The 25,326-nt window shown below is 38.3% G+C and overlaps 1 protein-coding gene across 1 annotated transcript in view; it reads right to left on the bottom strand.

Annotated features, from left to right (window-relative positions):
* DNAH6 (dynein axonemal heavy chain 6) overlaps window positions 1-25,326 on the bottom strand; it is a 214,859-nt gene that overhangs the window by 130,388 nt on the left and 59,145 nt on the right. The window contains exons 16-26 of the mRNA XM_021697409.1: window positions 24,844-24,957; window positions 22,723-22,866; window positions 13,067-13,279; window positions 12,269-12,361; window positions 10,549-10,668; window positions 7,910-8,090; window positions 5,621-5,717; window positions 2,948-3,167; window positions 1,359-1,523; window positions 1,163-1,276; window positions 64-189 (exon numbers count right to left, since the gene is read on the bottom strand). Coding sequence (XP_021553084.1) covers window positions 64-189; window positions 1,163-1,276; window positions 1,359-1,523; window positions 2,948-3,167; window positions 5,621-5,717; window positions 7,910-8,090; window positions 10,549-10,668; window positions 12,269-12,361; window positions 13,067-13,279; window positions 22,723-22,866; window positions 24,844-24,957 — 1,587 coding nt within the window. The remainder of the gene's footprint in view (window positions 1-63; window positions 190-1,162; window positions 1,277-1,358; window positions 1,524-2,947; window positions 3,168-5,620; window positions 5,718-7,909; window positions 8,091-10,548; window positions 10,669-12,268; window positions 12,362-13,066; window positions 13,280-22,722; window positions 22,867-24,843; window positions 24,958-25,326) is intronic.

A 25,326-nucleotide genomic window follows, 5' to 3' on the forward strand; every position in this document is an offset into this window, starting at 1 on the left:
ATACATATATTAGATGCACTAATTTCAGGAAGCAATATATGATTTTACTTAAATAAAAGTTACCTTGGCTTGAACAAGTTCAGTGACTATGTCTCTTGCATGTACATCAATAGTAATTAAGGCAGTTATGATGTTTCTCTGTAATTTTGGAAGACTGCCTCGAACTATCACTGCCAGGGCATTTAATCTCTACAAATCAAAAGAAAACTTGTCATAATGAATTTTCAAAAATCAGCTTACATATCTATATTTTTTACCATCTTTTTCTATTTTTTACTATTAAATTTGCAGCAGACATTTGCCAAAACTAATTTAAAAAAATTTTTTTTTTAGATTTTATTTATTTATTTGAGAGAGAGAGACAGAGATAGTGAGAGAGAGCACAAGTGGGGAGGAGAGGGAGAAGCAGGCTCCCCATAGAGCAAGGAGCCCGATGCGGGACTTGATCCCAGGACCCGGAGATCATGACCTGAGCCGAAGGCAGCTGCTTAACTGAATGAGCCACCCAGGCGCCCCTGTGACCTGAAATTCTATGAAGTCCTCAAGAGATGGTGTTCTCGCATCTCAAGAAAGTTGTTTCTTCCCTTTTCTGTTTCAAAAGTAATTTAAAAAAAAAATGCAAACTTGCCTGGAAGTAGAATTAAATTTGTAGTTAAAGATTGGGCATAGCTGTAAAATGGCATTCCTGAACTATAGCTTAAAAGTTCTTGTAGAATGGTATTTGGATTTATTGTGTTATTGCTGGCTGCCTGAGGATTCTCTAGAATGGTAGAAAAGCACATCTTAAGCCTAAGAGTAGAAATGGCACAAATCCTGGGGTTTTCCAGGATTTGAATAAGCTTCTGTGAGAGATATCCAAGACCTACTAAATACAAAGTCTCCTTAAATGTTGCAAACCATTATAATTCTGAGATTTTCCTCTTCAAATGGTCTTTTCCTCCTATTTTTATAAGCATTCTTATAAATGTTACACAAATATCAAGGTAGTGTTCCTAAGAAAACCTGAACATAAATGGTTTTCGTAAGAACCCCAAAGCTTTGTAAGGTAGGTCAGAGCATTAAAATTTCTGAAGTATGTGACTTGCATTAGCCAAATCAAAAAAACCTCCTGAGACCATCCTGCACAGCATTATGTTCACTGTCACCTGGTTAAACATCTCACCTCAAAGTTTACTTTCTCAAAATCTTCCAGGGCCTCTACGTGGTTACCATCTTCTCTTTCCAGACACTCAGTCAAATCACGGCACCACATTATTTGAGAAATGGTCAGGATCACCTGCATGGAAACATGGTCCTTAAGTATGGGATGCATCTCACCAGCAATGGACTCAGAGGTGGACATTTAAGGAGTGTGTTACTTGAGAAGGGTGGCCAGCAGTCACCCAGTCTGTCCTTGGTTTCCCCTGATAGTCGGCGATGGCAGCTTTGCTCAGGCGACGCAGAGAAGTGAACATGGCTTCCTCCACTTTACCAAGCCATTCCTCCACGTTGCCCCGGGCTTTCAGGCCTTTTCCCAAGCTAACCTAGCGGACAATCAGAGCAATGATAACATGTTCAGTGTGGCACTTGCCAGCCACACATCCTCTGTACTTCTATAACAGAACCCTGACACACTGAAGCCTAACCACAAATACTAGAAACTTCTATTGATGTCCCACTCTACATCTCTCTTTACCTACTTTTTTTTTTTTTTTTAACTGCTTCCCTTTGGAGCCAAATCCCTGAAAAAAGGAGTATATGTGTCTACATGAATTCCTTCACTTTCTTTTCCTATTTACTGCCATTTGATTTTTGGCCCCAACTGTTCCTCCAAACTTGTTAAGGTCATTAAGGTTACCAATGTTCTTTCAGTTGTCAAGTCCAGTTGATACTTTTTAGTCCTACACATATTTATTTCTTGGACTTCCAGTGACCTGACTGCCCTGCTTGTCTGGGTCTCTTAGTTCTTCTACCTTCCCTTTAACTTTCATGTTTTCCCTGGATCCTAGCCATGGTCCTCCCCTTTCTCTTCTTCTGCACTAGTGGTGAGCAAATTCTTTTGCAAGAGGGTCAATTCAGGACAAGTAAAATGTTTATAGGTTCCTGCCACTTCCGTGGATACATCTCCTGCTCTAACTGGACTGAAATCCTTGGCATTTCCCCGCACATTTCCTCTGTATGAAATGCTTTCCCTCTCATGTCTCTGCTCCATCTTCTTTGGCTCTGTGTGTGTGTGTGTGTGTGTGTGAGAGAGAGAGAGAGAGAGAGAGAGAAAGGGGGGAGAGGGGAGAGAGAGAGGGAGGGAGGGAGAGATTTCTCTCTGTGAAGTCCTGTGGTTCTCCACAATTTGCTAATGCATTCACTCCCTTGGTGTTTACTGTATGCCAGGCATTGTTCAGTGTCCTGGATACACCACAGCAAACAATGACAACTAACACTTTCATAGCACCCACTGGGTACAGTTCTAAGTAATTTACATAGAATTATTTGTAAATTATATATATATACACACACACATTTCAAATACTATTTGAAAATCCTCAGCATCTCATTAATCAGGCACTATTACTATTCTTCATTTTATAGATGAGGTTAAAGGATGGGACTTGAATCCAGGTGGCTGGGCAGGAGAATCAGCGCTCTTAACCAGCTCACTTGTCTGCCTCTTGTGGAGAGTTGAGTTAAGGCTGGGCTCCAGTTATCTCCACTCTGTTCCCAAGAACAAAGCACACACCTCTGTTACTGCACTTACTGTGGTACTTTTCAATCATTTGTTTGACTGTATCTCCACTAGAGCTCTTTGCAGGCAAGAATTTCATCTTTGTTGTCCTTGAAACTGCTGAGCCCACAGAGTACGATGCGGTAGCACTTGATGAATGCTTAGAGTGACAGACAGTAAATTTCTACCCTCAACCCTAGAAGGGCAACAAAGCTTCCCTATAAAGAATAATGAACAAAAACACCTCACCCGTTCTCCTTCTGGTGATAGCATCGCTAAAATATCGTTAGTGTAAATCTTTTCTGGCTCTCCTTCCACACCAGGAATTTTTCCTTCAGTAGGAGGCATGAGAGCAAATTCAAGCTTTGAAATGGAGTCAAAGCATTTCCTTAAGTGTGGCTGCACAGCTTGGGGATTTCGTGTCTGGGCCAGAATCTCCAGAAGTTCATCATTTGACAAGAAGTAAAATCTGGAATAAAGAAAATACTTAAAATATAACTTCAAAGTGAAGGAAAGCCTTATGTAGACATGAAAGATAAATCCCTTAGCCATACCTCTTTCCCAATCACTGATTTCCTGAACTTCCAACCTACTGGCCCTGGGTTTCTGGGGAGACCACGTGTCTCTACAATTGTTATGGAGACTAGTGTGGATGCATCTCAGACATCCAGAATTAGTGCCTGATACATAAAAGATAGATATTTTTCAAAAAATTATAAAAAACGCTAGCTCTTGCTATGACATTGATTTGCTCTAGAGTGAAGATATATTATTTGTTTTCCCTAGAATCTAGCCTTAGTACTTTACACCCCCCTGCTTTCAATACCTAATGTGTTGGGTAGATGGATGGGTGGTTACAGGAGCTTTATTTGGTTCTGTGAATATCCACATGTGGCCCATGCCAATGTGATCATGCATGGGATTTTCTTAGATCTTGCCCACCAGGGCCATTTAGAGCCATGAAGACACCATAGGTAAAGAACTGGAGAAGGGGCATACCTGGATGCTCAGGGATAAAGGCCTGGCCAGAGAAGACATTTCACTTCTGGAGTGGAGGAGGCTACCTATGAGAGATCCCTTGGTTTTGGAGGGAATGAATGGTAAAGAGCCCATGGCAGGCCCCACGTGGAAGAGAGGGGGTCAGATATGCATCAGCCTAGTCAGGCTGCTCTGCTGCCTTGCCTCTCTTCCCCTTGCCCCAAACCTGGAGACCTCAGAAACCTCATAGGGAGAGGGGAGGGTTGATCACCACATAGCCTCATCATCACTAAAGCCTTTAGACCTGCAACAATCTTGGGCAGGGAAGGGGGAAGTTTTCACTTTGAAAGAAGTTCAGAGTTTGATTATTAAAGATCATTTATTGGGTTGAGGTGACAAGAGGTTTTTGTTTGTTTGTATTATTATTTGAGAATGACCAGAAAATTCATGAGGTCTGCTCAAGATTTGGTCCAGGGGCAGGGAGAAACCTGCCCCCAGCAGGGAATGCAAAGGTAGTTATTAGTTAGAAATAAAGATGCTTTTGGTTGGACTCTATCAGTCCTGCTACTTTTACCATCCAGTAATAATTAATTTGTGCCCATGCCTCTTTTTCAGCTAATGAAACAGGGGGATAACTATAAAGATTGGACCATGAGCTCTGTGAGAGCAGGAATAGTACTGTATTCGTCTTGTGTCCCCAGGAACTAACTTGGTCTGCAGCTCACAGTATGTCTTCATGAAGGCCTGCAGGGTGAAATCAACACCACATAGAGCCTCCTGACATAATACAGTAGCAGAACTAGTTCATGCAGTTCTAAGCAAAAGAACAAATAAAAGCGGATGCTTTTCAGTGGTCAATATTATCACCGGAAAATTTGTTTCCAGTTTTCTTTAAGTATCAAAAGTAGTATATAGATTTTCTCTGGCTTTGGGAGACTCAACTTGGGAACCACTCAATTAAGAGTGAAACAGACAAAAGGCACATTCCAAACCTCAAACTCTTTCATCTTTATCCATGTTGCCTGAAGGATGTTTTAGTAAGATTTGTGTATATTCTTTAAAGCCTGACCACTTCTGTTAAAACTCAACCAAATCTGGATCTTGGATTTCTTGTGGACACACATATCCTGTTCTGGTCCCCAGCAACAACCCCTCTCAACCAAGTAACCCAATAAGCACCTACCCCTGGCTGCCACAGTGCTTGTCCAAGGACAGACCTTAATGGCCATTTCCTTAACAACTAACAGGAAAATACCAGGGAAGATGAAACATTTTGCCAATGTCCTCTGTGTTACAGTACAGTGTGCCCTAAGGAATGAAGTTGGGAACTTTGGCCACCATCAAATAGTTTATCCTGGTTTTAAAAAAACTGTATTATAATGTTTATTTACATGACTATCCACCTGTTAACCATGAGCCCCATTAGGGCAGGAATCCAGCCTTTTCTTCTTTGTATCTTTAGCACTGAGCATAACATTTGGTATGTTTTTGGAATAAAGAGATGAGTAAAAATTTCATTTGGAGTTTGTGAAATGATCTCTTGGACAACTTCTCCAGTGACACTCTTAGGTCACCGATTAGTGCAAAGAAACCTGCTCAGGCAACAGAGGGTCCTCTGACTTTTCGCATGCACCTCTATGGACGCATGCACAGGCAGGCACACACATGTGCACCCAACAGTGAAACAATGCTGAGACCTAGAATCCCTCCAGCATCTCGGGTACCTACCCACTTAATCCTCCACCAAATATTGTACCTTTATCCTTGAGCCTTACACTCCCCAATCAAGATATCAGCTGGATTGATTCACCAATTATCGTATCTTTCTTGTTTCATTCTGGTTCCCTGATGTTTTGAAGTTACAGTTTGTTTTTAAGTATACCCTTTTAAATTAATGGATAGTCTTCACTACTAAAAATATTGTAGGTTGCTTTATAAACTTACCTTGGAAAGATAACTCTTTTTGATTCTAAATATGCCTCTAGACACTTTTGAATTTGGTCAAGTAATGCATTATTATTTTGAAAAGTCTCCAGAAGTCCTGTTTATTGGGGGGGGGGGGAGAGGTGTTGGTAAAATTGTGTTAAAATAAATAGAAAATACCATTTTAAGTGGAAGTAAAATATGATATTAACATTCTTTAAAGCTTTGGTTTTATTTGATAAAAAATGGTCGAAAAAATTTAAATTGCAGGAGGTGGGCTAACAATGTTAACTATTACTTTTAATAACATTATCTAATGGTAATTTTAATATTTACCACAGACAAACAAGTATTCAATCTGAAACAATTTTTAGCTGGCACCCCCAACTTCTGGGAGTGCATGAACCAAAGCCAAACCCAAGTACAGACCGTTGTGCATGCTAAGTACATTCTCACCTCTGGTCTTCACCTTTGTTCTTCTCTCTGCTTTTCATACCTCCCTCAGATTTGCATGTGTCTCACTCCCTCTTTCCTGCCGCTTTATGCTCGAAAGCCACTCACTCTATCAAAAAAAGCCCTCCACCACACACACACATACACACACGCACACACACGGCAGCCCCCAGCTGTTCTCTAGCCCCTTATGCTGCTGAATTTTCCTTCATAGCTTTATCATCACCAAATGACATTTATAGGTCCACACTTCTTTATCTGAAATCCCTAGGACCAGACGTATTTTGGAATCATATATATTTTTTTAATTTCAAAAGTTATGTAACAAGTCTGCGGCAGCACTCTGTGATCACACACGTTAACATTATTGCAGCACAAGGTTTGAATATGCATGTGGTAGGCAGAATAGAGGGTGCTCAGAGATGTCCGTGTCCTATTCCCCAGAACCTGAGAATACGTTAGTGTATACGGAAAAAGGAAGTTGGGAGATGTGACCAATGATCATGGGATGGGGAGATTATCTTGGATCATCTAGTGGGCCCAATGTAATCGGAGGGGTCCTTCGAGGAGGGAGGCAGGAGGGTCAGAGGCAGAGAGGAGATGTTAGGACAGAAGCAGAGGCTGGAGTGATTCAACTGCTGGCTAGGAGTCAAAAAATGTGGGTGACCTTCAGAGCCCCAAAGCTTAAAAGTTTTTAATTCTATCACACCATATAGTTTTTCCTTTCTGTTTCTGTTTTTATGTAAGCGTCTTTGGGCAAAGGGCATAGCCCAGCAGGCTGCCTCTGCTTGACAGGGAAGCTGTCTAGAGGTATTCACCAGAAAAAGTCATATGTTGCAGAACAACACGCAAGCTTGCTGAGGCTTTGATAAAGTTCAATAACCATGTATGTGCACGCACCAATGCTTTGATTCCATATCCTTAGAAACAGAACTTATTAAAACACATTTCAGTCTTGAGATTAGAATTATAATTTGTGGTAATATTTTTAAATGTTTTTAATGAATTAATGAAAAATAAGATGTGGAAATTTTTATGGTTATAAGTCTGTGAGAGCTTTAGCAGAATGGGTCAACTGAATGTGAATATATATCTTGTAGTCAAATTCTGACATGCAAGCCTCACTGAGACTCTGTGGCAGAATCCCCAAATTATAAAAGCAGCAAAAAGAATCAGATTCTTGGGGCGCCTGGGTGGCTCAGTCATTAAGCGTCTGCCTTCGGCTCAGGTCGTGATCCCAGAGTCCTGGGATTGAGCCCGGCATCGGGCTCCCTGCTCAGTGGGGAGCCTGCTTCTCCCTCTCCCACTCCCCCTGTTTGTGTTCCCTCTCTCACTGTGTCTCTCTCTGTCAAATAAATAAATAAAATCTTAAAAAAAAAAAAGAATCAGATTCTTGGGTGCCAAAACTATGAACTAAGCTGACAGGTAATAATAACAGTGATAATAATTAACAACAACAACAACAACAACAGTGTTCAATTCACATTGTTCAGCAAGAGTGTCGATGTGCCACAAATATTCCTGGTCATCAATGCTGACAAGAATCAAGGATTGACTGTACCCCATATTGCCAGAATCTTATAGGTGCTAAACATTTTAGATGGTTGTAAAGCCTTTTTATTTATTTTTTTTAAAGATCTTATTTATTTATTTGACAGAGAGAGAGAGACACGGCGAAAGAGGGAACACAAGCAGGGGGAGCAGGAGAGGGAGAAGCAGGCTTCCCGTGGAGCAGGGAGCCTGATGCGGGGCTCGATCCCAGGACCCCGGGATCATGACCTGAGCCAAAGGCAGACACTTAACGACTGAGCCACCCAGGCGCCCCTTTTTATTTGTTTTTAAAATTTTGTTTTATACCTGGTTGAGTAGCTGCTCGAAGAGCGTTAGGCAACCGGTTCACCTTCCTCATGATTTCTTTCCATGACTTATCCACTTGCAGGAACATCTTAGCCTCGGCAGGCAATTGCCTCTGAATATCTGGAGCATTAAAAATACTTTCTAGGTAGAGCCAGTTTCTCTGGCAGTTCAGCCACTCTTCCTAGGAGAAAAATATGGGCATTATCAAATTTTTCATCCCAAATCAAAAACACAGTTACATTAAAAATAATTACATGGGGACTCATTATATCTTTTTCATTTGGGGGACTTCTCACAGGTTCTTTGAGATGAAACCTCCTTACAAGGTCCAAGACTCACTGCAGCCTAATTTCAACCCATGCTCTACTAGGTAGAGTTATAATGAATCTACTGTGTGGTAACTAGAATGGACCCAGAGAAAGAGGATTAAAATGCCCAGAGGAGACAGTCTAAGGGGAGGCAAGATACTTAAAGCACTCTGAAGGTTGGGAAGTGTTTAGTGACTATTTCCAAATACAGAAAGGGTTGTCCAAAAAAAAAAAAAAAGGTTTTTTGAGTTTTTCCTTTTTTTGGCCTCAGTTATATCTATATTCTTTCCTCTCTTTTTAAAAAAGAAATATGATTCATTTTCTTCAATCAAAAAAGTAAAATCAGAACACACGGCAAGTACAGAGGACTGGAGGAAGAAGAAAATCACCCACTGCCTCTGTCACTGTTCATCGAAGAAACCAGAAATGCAGTGTCGGCACCTAGTTCTCGCTGTCCTCTGTGCCTCGCACCAGCGCATGTGTCGGCCCAACATCTGTGAGTTTCTCACTTCTCACTCTGGATTCGGGGGTTATGCCTGAGGCCTAGCGTCACAACCACTCCCTGATTTATCTCAGGTCTCTTAATTTCCAGACAGTTAATTCTTTGGAGAGTCCCCACTAGTCGGCACTTTATGGAAGGGCCCTCTATGAAAACGTTACTTTGCTCTGTAGTCCCTCCCTTCATAGGGCTCAGCCATCAGTACAGGAGGCCAGACAGGGGTCAGATTATAAGGGGTTCATCAAAGAGGGTGGATTCCTGAAAATGAACTCTGTGAAACAAAGTTGGAACGAACGATCTTTTCCTACTTAGTGCCTTTATTATTTCACAGATAACATTTCATATTAGAATATTTAGAAACCTAAACGTAATTAAATCAAGCTAAACATCTGAAGTCTAAGAAAGAGATTGGATGGGAACAAAGTAAGATCAGTGTAAGTGGATTCTTTGTTCTACCATGGGATAACTTGAGGTAGAATAAAATAAAAAGGAAAGGTGTACCACAAGGAAGGGTACCAAGGAGACTTTAAGCAAGTGTGTGTTTTTCTAGTAAATACGAGGTTGTTGTGGCATTGTCAGAGGCTGTCTAAAAGCTGCGAAGGCCTGAAGCTTAGAAGCCCGGATATTCCCTGCCTGAGCTTAATGCTGTTGCATTAAGGTTTAAGCCAGTTAGTAAGTTACCAAAGCTGTCTGCCATTTTGGGATGGAAACTGGTTGAGGAGGGAAAGTCTTTCACTGGAGTGTATTCATAGGCAGATTGTTCTTAGAGGTGCTAATTCTTCTAATTGACAAGAAGGCCCTTTCTTTTCCAATTATGAAGTTATAAATATCAACTGGCCGAGGTACTTAGGGAGGAGAAGAAGGTGGTACAGAGGGAATGAGAGTAGCTCATATGAGACAAGGGCTCATATTCTTAGGGTGAAAAACCCTTGGAGCTTCTCTGTTTTTTGAACTTTGAATTCTGAAACCATTGGTGGCAGGGTTCAGTCACTGACAACACAAGTTCATTGAATCATTTCAAGAGCTGAATGATTTCAAAAGCCCTCATCTCAGGAGAAGATTCAGTTTTCATACTGGGGCAGTGATCACTTTAAAACACAGAACAAAAATAATTTTTTTTAATCTTAAGAATTAACGAATACTCAAAATGCTATCTTGAATCATGATACCCATCAGTACTTCCCATCATCTAGACCTGCATCTAGAACTCCACTATAAAATCTTTTCAGGCATGTTTTAGGTTTCTGTGAAAACTTTGTTTAAATGTGAACTTCATACCACACTGTCAGCTTTGTCTCAATAAAACTATAGATTTATAAATAAACACAAAATGTGGGCAGCATCTAGGAGCTGAGGATGATAGCCAGCAAGAAATTGAAGCCCTTAGTCCCAGAGTTGTGAGGAAATTATTTCTGCCAACAACCTGAGTGAGCTTGGAAGTGGATCCTCCTTGAGTTGAACCTCTGATGAAAACCAAGTCCTGGCCCACAACTTGATTGAACCTTTGTGAGACCCTAAGTAGGAGACTCAGTTAAGCCATATCTGAACTCCTGACCCACAGAAACTGTGATATGTATAATAAATATAGACCGTTTCATACCACCAAGTTTGTGGTATTTTGTTTCATGGCAATAATAACTAATTCAAGAGACATGGCATAATCATATAAAGAAGAACTTAGCATATTTGCATTTTCTTTACATTCTGAATATAATAAAATGTCAACAATTAAACCTTATCTAAACTACATCATATTTAAATGATTGGAGAAATGATTTCTAAAGTACCATGGCTCTCCAATTCTCTGAGTGCATGAAATTGCCCTCACTCACCAGTGTTTGATTAAATAAGGCAAGTTGTTTCTGCCAGTCATCCACTCGAGTTTTCAATGGACCAACATAACGTGATGAGGCAATGGTTGTGATGTTGATGGTGCTGTCATCAAGAAGGACCTTTAAAGAAAGAAGAAAATGTACAGCATTATGAGTTTGTGCTCTCAAAGATAATTACAGATGTTTAATCTCGAGAGTCCACTTAAAAGCCAACTTTTTAAATAAACAGCTTAGTCTCACCTACTGTTTCCTACCCATCCTTTTCCCTTCAATGGCTCACAACCCACTCTGACGTTCTCTCAAATGTCACCAAGAGACTTTTGATTGCCAAATCTTGGCTATTTCTGTAATTATTAATGGCACATGTTTTTTGTTTGGTTCAATACTTCTTCTCTCTCCCCCTACTTTTAGGTATCTGGTACCTTCTTTACACCATTTGGTCATCTAAGCTTTTATTTCTCAAAGGATTCAAAACTTGCAAAATTAAAAAGTTTTAAATTAAAATTAAAATTATCTTCTCTATCTAATGAAACATCACTTTATCTCAATTATCTTGCAGAAGAGGGAAACTGAACTCATTCATATCAAGCTTAGAAGGACTATAAACAGTTTTCTCTCTACCTCCCTCCCCTACTTTTCCCCTTACACTACAGCAACCCTTACAGAACATGTGCATTCTGTAAAAAATGTGTCTGTTAATCTAAAGGATTTTAATTGCCCTATTTAAATTATAAATTTCTTGAGAGCAGAAGCCCCATCACCTAGCATCACTTGGCCTCCTACTACCTGACTTCATCTTGGGTTTACTCTTTCATCTACTGCCCAGAGTGACATCTGGTCTTGCTCTTCCAACCTATACCTGGCAAAGCCATCTCATCATTAGTTCTGGTGTGGGTACACCCAAATGTGCCAGGGCTTTGCTTTTTAAATTAGGCCATAAGACACAGATCCTTTTGCTAAACAAATGTGTCTTTGAATTTTAAATCACTAAGAATATTCCAAACACATGGATTAGATTTATTTTCTTTTATTGTTCATAGAGTATAGCCATCTACTCCTAATCTCAAAAAATTCAAGTGAACTTAGTTTCCTAGTATGCTATAAACCTGAAATGCTCATTCATGTTTCTTTGCCTCATTGAAATGGTTTGAAATGCCCTTCATTCTCATCTATGTCTGTCAAACACCGTTTATTCTTTAAGGTCCAGCATGTCTTGGCTGGTCTAGGAAGGATTCTGTGATCACTTCAGCCATAAATTATCTCTTATTTTTCTAAACTCTTCCACTGTTAACTACAAGATTATAATTCATATATATGCTACTTTTATTGCTTTGCTAAATATTTCATGTACAAGCATTCCTGTCAATTATACATATTCATATTTTGCCTTTCCAATTAGATTTTTTCTTAGTAACTCTCATATTTCATTCCTTCATCATAATCTCCCATAGAAGATTCAGGAGTAGGTCTGACCAATCTTTACCATGGTTTTTTTTTTTTTTTTAAGATTTTATTTATTTGGCAGAGAGAGACACAGCGAGAGAGGGAACACAAGCAGGGGGAGTGGGAGAGGGAGAAGCAGGCTTCCCACCGAGCAAGGAGCCTGATGTGGGGCTCCATCCCAGGACGCTGGGATCATGACCTGAGCTGAAGGCAGACACTTAATGACTGAGCCTCCCAGGCACCCCACCATGGGTTTTCAATAACCCAGTTACCCTACCTGTATGTCATCTGTGCCACCCAGAATAAACACATCTTTGGAGTCACGGTGAGGGAGAACGACGAATTCGGTTGTTTTCCAAGAATCCTCCACCTTAGAAATAATTCACATTTTAGGATACTTAAATTCATTTCTGTTTAGGTACTCAATAAATGCATGTAGAATAAAATAAGTGAAAACTCCATAATCATCCCATTTTCCTCTTTACTGCCTTTAAAATTCTTAAAATCCTCTTCTTGGTTAAAGGATACAGATATGCTAAATTTTATTGATGAAGATTAACACATATGAATAACTTGTGGTATGTTAATGTCTACCCCTTACCACTTTATGCTTTAAATGTAAGGAAAATATTTCTTTTTACACAGGTGATTTGTAGGTATGTGTGTATTTTTAGGGTAAGGAGGTAAGTAGCTTAAGTAGAGGTAAGTAGCTTAAGTAGCTTCAGTGTCTTTTGTAGCATTTCATAGTTACTTTTTTCTGGTAGTTTGAAAGATGATGTATTTTGGTACAAAAGATCTTCCTTGGAATATGTTTTTTTATATAAGCATGGAAATATCAAACTTTGTTGTCATCAAAGTGGGCTATAAGCTAAGTAGAGAGAGGATACTGACCAAAGTGCTACTGATAATAATAATGATAATAAATGTAAGGAAACAACAGAAGGATGAATGATAATGAGAGAGTGAGAGCTGCAATGTTGAAAAACCCATCTAGATGAATCAAAAGTTGGTGATCTTCATGCTGAATATGAAAACCTACATTCCTTGATCTTCAGAACATATTTTTCAGATTTACCTTTTTAAGAATTGTTTCTAAGGCAGCTTCTCCAGAAGCCTGCCCAGAAATGTCCTGGATTTCTTGGCCAAAATCAAAAACACGCAACTCAGAGAGCTTCTGCAAGGTTAATGGAATTTCAAGGTCCACTAGGGAGGCATCAACTGTTTGTTCAATAGCTGCCCAATGTCTTGCCTTCAAAGTTGGGTTCCTCAAGTCAATGATAACTGGAAGCTGGAAAGCAAACACTCTCAAAGGCACCATGCTTTTTATCTTTTTTTTGACTATAGATATAGGAGTTTGTTTGTTTATTTCTTTTTTTTTTCAGTTAACATATAGTGTATTATTAGTTTCAGTGGTAGAATTTAGTGATTCGTCACTTGCATATACCACCCAGTGCTCATTATGTCAAGTGCCCTCCTTAATGCTCATCACCCAATTACCCCATTCCCCACCCACTTCCCCTACCTTAAAAAAATAGCCCAAGGCTTCTGGTTTCAATTCAGGAATGTGGAGAACTGGAAAGAATACAACTTGTGCTCTTACAAAAGAAAATTCTGGACAAACTGAAAATTAATGACTTCTATTGAGCCCATCAGAAAATTGAGGTTGCAGGGCAACCAACTAACTCAAAATTTGGGGAGAGACTGGTATCTGTAGATTTCTCCACAGCAAAAAAACAGGACCTGAGAATTTGCTTACCTAGGACAGATGCCTTGGGTTGCCACTTAAGCTAGCAAGAAGATTCAGCTAAATTTTAAAAATAAATTGCTAACGAGTGAGCGTAGGGTAGCATGAGAGTGTGAAGTCCCTGGGGGCTACAAATACAAAGATGTTCACAGGGAAGATTGGGGAGAATCCTAAGAAAGTCTACCTTATGGTGTTGCCTGGGGGGAGGAACACAGCAACCACTATTTTAACTCTAATCAACCCATTTCTCCTAGTTTCCCTATGGGACAAATGACTTAATGTCAGGGAAATGAGCAACAAACACTGTCATTTTAAGGCATTGTGATAACCCACTGTAGATTTCTGTATATACTGGGAGAAACAGAATTGGAAAAATAAAAGCTCTACTCATGGGGGGAGGGAAAGAAATACATTCTAGGCTCATTACTACAGCTGGAGGAGGGGCATTCCATTGGTGTTCTGATTAAGCCTCTATCTTAGTAAGGCACTGTGTCCCTTGTTCTCAGACTGTTGACCTTCACGGGTTTTCCTGCCCCTCCTCACCTCTCCCACTGGGCTAACAAATACTGAATAAAAATAACAGTGGAATACAGACTGATTAGTTGCAAGAGACAGATTCTCTCTGGGGACAATACATAGAGAGGACCCAAGGTCAGGGAGAAACAAAAATTGAAAAAATAATCTTTGGCAAATGAGCCCAACCAGAAACACGAGATATCAAAAGAACAATTTGAAGGCTGTAGTATATTGAGGGTAACCATAGCAACATCAAACCTCAAATCTAGCCCAATTCCTTACTAGATTTAACATAACATGCCACACAAAAAGCCAAGTAGGAGGAAAGGCATGCTCATCTCCAGGCATAAAAATTATTTACTTCAGGGATGCCTGGGTGGCTCAGATGGTTAAGCCTCTGCCTTCGGCTCAGGTCATGATCCCAGGGTCCTGGGATCGAGCCCTGCATCGGGCTCCCTGCTCTGCGGGGTGTCTGCTGCTCCCCCTCCTTCCTGCTCGAGCTCTCTCTCACTATCTCTGTCTCTCTCTCAAAAAAAAAATTATTTACTTCAGTATCTACTGTACTACATAAGATGTCTGGCTTTCAATAAAAATGTAGGAACTGTATAAAAGTTAAGATAAACATACACTTACTAGATAAAAACAAAAAACAAAATAAAAAAATAAACACCAGACTCAGATATGACACACAATGTTGAAATTAATAGAGAATTCAAAATAATTGTAATTAATATGGTAATGGCTCTCATGGAAAAGGTAGGCAACATACAAGACCAGATGGGAAATTTCAATAGAAAGATGGAAGCTGGGACACCTGGGTGGCTCAGTTGGTTTAGTGTCTGCCTTCGGCTCAGGTCAGGATCCCAGGGTCCTGGGATCAAGCCCCGCGTCGGGCTCCCTGCTCAGGAGGAGCCTGCTTTTGCCTCTGCCTACACTCCCCCTGCTTGTGCTCTCTCTCTCTCTCTGACAGATAAATAAAATCTTAAAAAAAAAAGAAAGATGGAAGCTATGATTAAGAATTAAATAAATGTTAGAATGGAAAAAGACAGCAAGAGAGATAAAGAATGCCTTTGATGAGCTTAACACAGCCAAGGATCCGTGGACTGGAAGATAAGTGAGTAGAAATTCTCCACACTGACATGAGAAAAAAATAGTGGTTAAAAACCCCAAACAACCAAAAACCAAAACCAAAACCATAGACAGAGCATCCAAGAGCTATAGGACAATATCAAATGGTCTAAAATATGCAATAGAAATCTCAAAGAATAACATAATGGCTGCATTTTTTTTTTCAAAATTAAAGACAGACACCAAACCACAGATCCAAGAAACTCAGGGAATGCTAAATGGGATAAACACAAACTGTAAACAACAACAACAACACACACCTGGGCATACCACATTATAAACTGACAAAAATGAAGAAAAAGAAATAATCTTGACGACAGCTCAACCAAAAAATACATATTATCTACAGAAGAACAGGGGCAAGAACAATAGAAGATTTCTTGTTAGAAACCATGCAAGCAAGAAAGTAATGAAAGGATGCTTTTAAACTGCTGAAAGAAAAAACAAAACCTGTTGACTCAGTATGATAAGTTTAAATTATCATTTGAATTATCATTCAAAATAAAGGATAAAGACTTTTTCAAAACAAAAATTTAGGGAATTCACTGTTAGCATACCTACTCAATAAGAAATATTAAAGGAAGTTCTTCAGGCTATGAGTCAGAATCTTAGATCCATGCAAAGAAATGAAGAACACTAGAAATGGAATAAAGGCAAAATAAATTTCATTTTGTTTCCTATTTTGATTGTCCTGAAAGATGATTACATAAAATAAAAATAGAGGAGAACATAGGCAGTAACCTCTTTGACATCGGCCACAGCAACTTCTTTCAAGATACATCTCCAAAAGCTAGTGAAACAAAAGCAAAAATGAACTTTTGGGACTTCATCAAGATAAAAAGCTTCTGCACAGCAAAGGAAACAGTCAACAAAACAAAGAGGCAACCCACAGAATGGGAGAAGATATTTGCAAATGACACTACAGATAAAGGGCTGGTATCCAAGATCTATAAAGAACTTCACAAACTCAACACCCAAAAAACAAATAATCAAGGCAAAAAGTGGGCAGAAGATATGAAAAGACACTTCTCTGAAGAAGACATACAAATGGCTAACAGACACATGAAAAAATGTTCATCATCATTAGCCATCAGGGAAATTCAAATCAAAACCACATTGACATACCACCTTACACCAGTTAGAATGGCAAAAATGGACAGGGAAAGAAACAACAAATGTTGGAGAGGTTGTGGAGAAAGGGGAACCCTCTTACACTGTTGGTGGGGATGCAAGTTGGTACAGTCACTTTGGAAAACAGTATGGAGGTTCCTCAAAAATTTAAAAATAGAGCTACCCTATGACCCAGCAATTGCACTCCTGGGTATTTACCCCAAAGACACAGATGTAGTGAAAAGAAGGGCCATATGCACCCCAATGTTCATAGCAGCAATGTCCGCAATAGCCAAACTGTGGAAAGAGCCAAGATGCCCTTCAACAGATGAATGGATAAAGAAGATGTGGTCCATATATACAATGGAATATTACTCAGCCATCAGAAAGGACGAATACCCAATTTTTACATCAACATGGATGGGACTGGAGGAGATTATCCTAAGTGAATAAGTCAAGCAGAGAAAGTCAATTATCATATGGTTTCACTTATTTGTGGAACATAAGGAATAGCATAGAGGACATTAGGAGAAGGAAGGGAAAAATGAAGGGAGGGGGCATCGGAGGGAGAGATGAACCATGAGAGACTATGGACTCTGAGAAACAAACAGGGTTTTAGAGGGGATGGGGGAGTGGGGATTGGTTAGCCCGGTGATGGGTATTAAGGAAGGCACGTACTGCATGGAGCACTGGGTGTTATACGAAAACAATGGATCATGGATCACCACATCAAAAACCAATGATGTATTGTATGGTGACTAACATAACATAATAAAATTAAAAAAAAAATAGTAGTAATATATTGTGCATATAGTATATGTAAAGGTAAAATACAAAAACCAAAATGATGAGGTACATCAAAGGGACACAGAAGTCAACTCAGAGAGTTCTCAATAGCCAAAGTTGTAATGATTTAAGCAAACAATAAATAATGTAGTATTGTATTATAATACAAATTATAAAATAAATATCCATGAGTTTATATTGACATAAATAAAGAACCGAATGGATGGTTGGATTACGGGACAGATAGATAAGCAGAGAACAGATAAATCTATACAGAAAGATACAAATTATCAACATCAACAGTGAAAAATGGGACATCACTTCTGATTCCACATACCTTTTTTTTTTAAAGACTTATTTATTTATTTTAGTGAGAGAGAGTGAGTTGGGGGAGCGGCAGAGGGAGAGAATCTTCAAGCAGACTTCCTGCTGAGCACAGAGTCCAACACAAGGCTCGATATCACAACTCATGAGATCATGAACTGAGCCGAAACCAAGAGTCGGAAACTTAACCGACTGAGCCAGCCAGGTGCCCCAGATCCCACATACTTTTAAAGGATAATAAAGAAATATTATGATCAACTTTATGTCTACAAATTCAACAATTTGGATGAAATGGACCATTACTTTGAAAAATACATTATAAAACCCCTCAAGAAGAAATAGAGAACCTAAATAATTCAATATGTATTAAAGAAATTCAATTTGTAGTTAAAAGCCTTCCGAAAAAGGAGACTTCAAGCTGAAATGGCTTCACCGGTGAATTCTACTAAACACTTAAAGAAGAAATAATATTAATTCTATACTCTTTTCTCCAGAAAACAGAAGAAGGAACCCTTCCAAACTCATTTTAATGTATAAAAAAAGCTCCTAAAATTAAAAACTGAATTTAATAACATCACAGGATATAAGATCAATATACAAAGGTCAATAGTATTCAATAGTATTCTGCTATATAGCAGCAATAAACAATTGGAATTTGGAATTAAAAACAATATTATTGGGACGCCTGGGTGGCTCAGTTGGTTAAGCATCTGCCTTCAGCTCAGATCATGACCCCAGGGCCCTGGGTTCAAGTCCCACAACGGGCTCCTTACGGGAGGCTGCTTCGTGTATGCTCCTCTCTCTCTCTCTGACAAATAAATAAATAAATAAAATCTATTTTTTAAAAAAAAACATTATTTAGTATAACAAAAAGTGTTTAATTATAAAACTAACAAAATACATGCAGAATCTGTGTACTGAAACTATAAAACTTCGATGAAAAAAATAAATGAAGAGATATGCTGGTAACAGACTGGAAAACTTCATCAGGTTAAGATGTCAGTTCTCTTCAAATTGATCTAATCATTCAACACAATCCTTCAAAAATTCCTGGCAATTTTTTATACAGATTGACAACCTAATTCTAAGATTTACATGGAAAGATAAAGAAATTAGAATAGACAAAATGATTGTGAAGAAGAAGAACAAATTTGGAGGACTTACACGTACTACCTGATTTCAAGACTTACTAGCTATAGTTATTAAAACAGTATAGTATCGGCGAAAGAATAGACTCACAGAACAACAAAACAGAATAGAGTCCAGAAATAAACTAAAAAATATAGTCAGCTGACTTCTGGCAAAGGTGCAAGGGCAGTTCAATGGAGAAAGGATAGTCTTTTCAAATAATGGTGCTGGATTGAGTGGATATCCAAATGTAAAAAATGTACACCTTGACACATCTCTCATATTTTATGCAAAATAACTCAAAATAATTCATAAACTTTAATGTAAAAAAAAGTAAAACTATAAAACTTCTAGGGGCAAATACAGGAGAAAATCAGTGTGACCCTTAAGTTTAGCAAAAACATTTTTAGATAATATACTAAAAAGATAATCCATAAAAGCAAAGAATATAAATTGAACTTTATTCATATTAAAACCATTTGCACTTTGAAAGTCACTGGTAAGGGATTGAAGAGACAAGACACTGACTGGGAAAAAATATTTTCAGGTTACATATATGAAAAAGGAGTTGGATCCAGATTTCAAAGGGAACTCTTAAAACACAATAATAACAAAACAAGCAACCCAATTAAAAATGGGGCAAAGAGCCAAACAGACATTTCAGCAAAGAAGATAAAAGGATGGAAAAAAGACATTTAAAATATACCCCACATGATTAGTCACTGGAAAAATGCAAACATGACTGCCATGAGATACTTCTATACATTTACTCGAGTGACTGAAATGAAAACCAAACCAAACCACACAGAAAACCTCCCGAGCAATAAGGAGTGCTGGGGAGGATGAGGAACAGCTAGAATTCTCACACACGGCCCGTGGGAAGGCAAAATGTTATAGTCCTTTGAAAAACAGTTAGGCGAGTTTCTTCTAAACATATACTTACCACGCCACCTAGAAATCCCACTCCTAGTTACATACCCAAGTGAATTAAAAACTCATGTTCACTCAAAAAGCTGCACAGGACTGTTGAGAATAGCTTATTAATAATTGCTATAAAACTGGTCACAACCCAAATGCCTTTCAACAGGTGAATGGAAAAACCAACTGTGATAATCTATATAATGGAATTATTACTCAGCAATAAAAATTAACAAACTATTGATTCACCTAACAACATGGAAGAATCTTTTTTTTTAAATTTTGTATTTCAATTCAATTAACATATAGTATATTATTAGTTTCAGAGGTAGAGTTAAGGGATTCATCAGTTGCATATAACACTCAGTGCTCATTATATCATGTGCCATCCTTAATGCCCATCACCCAGCTACCCCATCCCCTCCAACCTCCCCTCCAGCAACCCTCAGTTTGTTCCCTATAGTTAAAAGTCTCTTATGGTTGGCGCCTGGGTGGCTCAGTTAGTTAAGCAGCTACCTTCAGCTCAGGTCATGATCCTGGAGTCCCTGGATCGAGTCCCGCATTGGGCTCCCTGCTCGGCAGGGAGTCTGCTTCTCCCTCTGACCCTCCCCCCTCTCATGTGCTCTCTCTCATTCTCTCTCTCTCAAATAAATAAATAAAATCTTAAAAAAAAAAGTCTCTTATGGTTTGTCTCCCTCTCTGATTTTGTCTTATTTTATTTTTTCTACCCTTTCCCTATGTTCATCTGTTTTGTAAGAATCTTTTTAAAAAAATATTCCAATTCACAGAGATGTGCAACTATCACCACTATCTAATTTTAGAACTATCACTATGAACTACTTATTGCTATCTAATGACCCCAAAAGGAAACCCCATACCCATTAGCTTTCATCACCCATTTCTCCTCCACCACAGTGTCTGGTAACTACTAAATTTACTTTCTTTATTGATTTCTCTACTCTAGACATTTCATATCTATGACACCATATGCTATGAAGTCTTTCTATGATTGGCTTCTTTCACTTAGTATAACATTTTCAGGGTTCATCTATGCTATAGCATGTATCAAAACTTCATTCCTTTTTATTGCCGAGCAATATTCCATTGTATAGATATATTACATTTTGTTGATTTATTCATTAGTTGATGGACATTTGGGGTTTCTCCACTCTTGGCTGTTATGAATGATGTTGCTATGAACATTCATATACAAGTGTTTGTGTAAATATATGTTTTCAATTCTCTTAGATAAATGTCTAGGAGCGGAGTCCCTTTTGAGAAACTGCCAAACTGTTTTCCAAAGAAGCTATACCACTTTATAATCCCACCAGCAACACATGAGGGTTCCAACTCTCCAGATCCTTACCGACACTTATTATATAATCTATCCTTTTGATCATAGCCATTCTGATGGATGTGGACTGGTGGCTCATTGTGGCTTTGATTTGCATTTCCCTGATGGCTAATGACATTCAGCCTCTTTTCATGTATCTTCTGTGGGGACATGTCTGTTCAAATCCTTTGTCCATTTTATTTTATTTTATTTTATTTTAAAGATTTTATTTATTTATGGGATGCCTGGGTGGCTCAGTCGGTTAAGCCTCTGCCTTTGGCTCAGGTCATGATCCCAGGGTCCTGGGATCGAGTCCCACATCGGGCTCCTTGCTCAGCAAGGAGCCTACTTCTCCCTCTGCCTGCCTCTGTCTCTCTCTCTCTCTGATAAATAAATAAAATCTTAAAAAAATATATTTAAAAAAGATTTTATTTATTTATTTGACAGAGACAGACATAGTGAGAGCAGGAACACAAGCAGGGGGAGTGGTAGAGGGAGAAGCAGGCTTCCCGCGGAGCAGGGAGCCTGATATGGGACTTGATCCCAGGACCCTGGGATCATGACCTGAGCCAAAGGCAGACGCTTAACGACTGAGCCACCCAGGTGCCCCTCCTTTGCCCATTTTAAAGGATTATTTCTCTTTTTATTTTTGAGTTAGAAGAGTATGTTATATATTCTGAAGAGAAGTATCTGGATGTATTTTAAATGCATTTTTCTAGGTGAACACTGCCAGACCCAAAAGGCTGCATATTGTATAATTCCATTTATATCGTATATAAAATGAAGAACTTTAGGGACAGAAAACAGGCCAGTGGTTGCCTGGGGTTGGCTGACTACAAAGAACAGCTTATGGGACTTTGGGGGGTGATGGAACTATTCTGTATGGTACTGTTGTGTTTTATACACGACTCTACCCATTTGTAAAACCCCACAGAACTGTATACCATAAAAAGTGACTTTTACTATATGCAAATATTTTTAAAAAATCAACCAGAACTCTGAAGGAATGCAAGATGAATAAAGACTGTGACAAATAAATTTGTTTACAATCATATGATATAATCACACGACGGGCAAATGAAGAAGAAAGAGGCTGACATAAGAAACTTTGGGAAAGTGTTTTGACTAGATATTGTAAAACTAAAGAGGGAGACACTGCAAAAACGCTCTTCTTGTTGCGCCTAAAGTTTTGCTTACTTTTCCTACCCATGTCTTCTTTTAGTCCTTTATCTCATCTTTTAAAAAAATCTAAAACTGCTTAAAAGGATAAAATCATAATACTTTTCATTCCCATTTCAAGTACTGGTTCAGCAGTGGTAAGTTTCAAAGAGCCAGTCTCACACACCCACTGCTGGGCTTCCCAACTGTCAAGTCATAGCACATCTGGAAAATGGCATATTTATTTGGTGCAGTGATATAAATGGACAAGGCTGCACTAGCCTCATTTGGCTGTCTAAGGCCTGAGTGGATCAGTATCTTGGCATACCTACAACCCATTACTGCACTAAGCTCCCTACCACTTGGGAAACTCTTACTCTGAATGCTGCTTGAACCAAGGTATTCAATTCCATGATTTGGCCAGTTGAAGATAGGGATGTAGGGCCTCTGAAAAAATTTGTCTATTCTTTCTTTTCTCTCTGCAAAGCTGACTAATTTAAACAGGGAATTCCTGACTTTAGTCTCATTAGCATCAAGTAGTAACAGACTGACCTGGAGTTTTTGAAATAATTTCTACCGAACTTACCTTTTCTTTCATTTTTTCCACCTTATGTTTTAGCTGGGGAACTACACTGTTGGGTGGCAAGCCCTTTTCCAATTGAGTCACAAATTTGGCATATTTAGAAACTTGACTATTGAGGAATTCTGGATCCAGGCAGTCAAACTTGGACTATAAATCAGAAAGAGAAAAAAAAAGTTAAGACATATGATAAAGGCAAGCTTGAAATAGTAAAATTTTTTACTTTACTAGACTTTCCAGTAGTTAAATTGTTAATCCAAATCAACTCTCTACTTTTGGAAATGGCTTTACATATTAAGATTGCTAATAGTGTATCAGGCATCACTTGCTTATTCCTTTCATGTTCTTGTCTCCTACATCATCAAATGTAGTATTGTAATCCCTGTAATTTATTCCTGAGGGCCAACTCTTGGAAGGAGACCAATAGCTACTTCTTACTCTTACTAACTAGAACTTTCTCACCCAGTAGTCTCCTATTATTTGATTATGTACCCCTTTAATATAAATGATTTAAAGATATACCCCCAAATATACATGTATCTATAAATATATTTCTCAGTTCTATAAACAGAGAAAGACAAATACTGTATGATCTCACATGTGCAATCTAAAACAACAACAAAAAAATGAAATGAAAGGAAACTCACAGAGAACAGACTGGTGGTTGCCAGAGGTAGGGCTGGGAGGTGGGTGAAATGGGTGAAGGAGTAAGAAGATATAAATGTCCAGTTATAAAATAAATAAGTCATGGGGGTGTAATGTACAGCATGGTGACTATAGTTAACAATACTGTATTGCATATTTGAAAGTTGCTAAGAGAATCGATCTTAAAAGTTCTCATCATAGAAAAAAAATTTCATAATTATATATGACAATGGATGTTAACTAGACTTACTGTAGTGATCATTTCACAATAGATACAAATATTCAATTGCTATGTGATATACCTAAAACGAATATGTTATGTGTAGTTATAAACCTTCATTTTTCTTTTTTTCCTTCTAGGTTCAACATTTCCTTTCTGTCCTCTAATGGGTCTTTTTGTATGTTTGGGATGACATCATCCCATTTTGGAAGCTTCTGTTCTGAACTATGGTGGTAATTAGAAAACTCTCTAAGCTTTTTCTTTATACCTCAGGAGTTTTTCTACATACCTCAGGAGCTTTTTCTACTTCTGAGATAAGTGACAAAGGAGTTATACAAGAGCACTTAAAATTCTTTGATATTATATCATATATTTGTTTGTTTTCTATTTTCTTCACCAAAAGGTAAGTTCTGTGAGGGTTTGGACATTATCATTTTTAGTCTCTACTGGTATACCCAGCACTTAGAACATTATCTGGGAAACACTTTCTGTGTTACTGGTGTTTAAACTAGACATGTGACTTCTAATTACAGGTATCAGCACAAGTAGGCTGAATGAGCAAGTGTAAAACAGTATCTGTAAAGTTGATGGTATTTCTAACATGTCCATATCACACTTGAAAGAAGAGATGATCATCTATTCTGCCTTCTAGAGGGTTGACCCTTATCAAGGTTTGAATATACAGGTAGATCCTAAAAATCAAATTCTATGGTGGCTGTTGGTACTTGGCCCCCTAATTAAGGTAATTTACTGTTGAGCTCTTAAGGGAAGATCCTAGATCTCATTACTCTGATTCCATTCTATCACAGTGAACAAAATGGCTTCCTTTTTTTCAAAACCAGAACAGAAACAGAAGTTAACAGAAATCTAAAGTGTGTAGATCACAAATAAAATCCTACAATCTTCAAGAACACTTGGGTGTAGTATATCATGACAACATTGTATTCAGAAGCAACAAAGCAGTTAAACACCATGCAGTGAGATCTTTTGATGCTTCCTTCATTTAGCCTTCTTAAATGGAGGACCCAAGAAGCCTGTCTTACAAGAATGCATTCTGCTCTGTGGTATATAGTGACAGAAAGACCTTTACCCATTTCACTGGAAAGCTGATAACAATTACCATAAAACTGTAACATTGCATATTTTACTGAATTAAGACTACTCCAGATTGTTAAAAATAATTCTTATTATTAGGATATTAAGTTTAGTTAATAAAAAATGATTTTGGGATTGAGAGGTTTTTTTGTTTTGTTTTGTTTTACCTTTAACCATTCTTGTTGGAGTTGATCCCATTCAGATAAAGAATCCCAGAGCAATTGTTTGAGTTTCAATTCAGCACTAACTTCTTCCAGAGCTTCAAACTTCGATACTTCTACCTTTAAAAATATAATAAGCAAAATGCACTATTTAGTTTTCAGATGTAAAGATCTTATGTTATCCTCCTATCAGTAATTTTTGATACAGTGACTACTTAGCAGAATATGGGTGGGTCCTAAATGGGGAAATAAAAGGAGCGACATGAACAAATGAAAAAAATAAATCATAAACCCTATGTATATTCAAATTTCCACTTGAGTGACAAAATATAACTCTTTACATTTCCTTAGAACTTAAATGTTCAGCAAAGATATAAATATGATGAATATCATCGGCATTGTTCTTCAAGTTGGATCATACATGCCTGGCCTTTTTTAGGAAAACAAATGAATTTTCAGAGGTACTCATTTCCTTTGGGACATGTATAG

Source organism: Neomonachus schauinslandi, chromosome 10 (assembly GCF_002201575.2).
Source record: "Neomonachus schauinslandi chromosome 10, ASM220157v2, whole genome shotgun sequence".
In the NCBI taxonomy this organism is placed as follows: domain Eukaryota; kingdom Metazoa; phylum Chordata; class Mammalia; order Carnivora; family Phocidae; genus Neomonachus; species Neomonachus schauinslandi.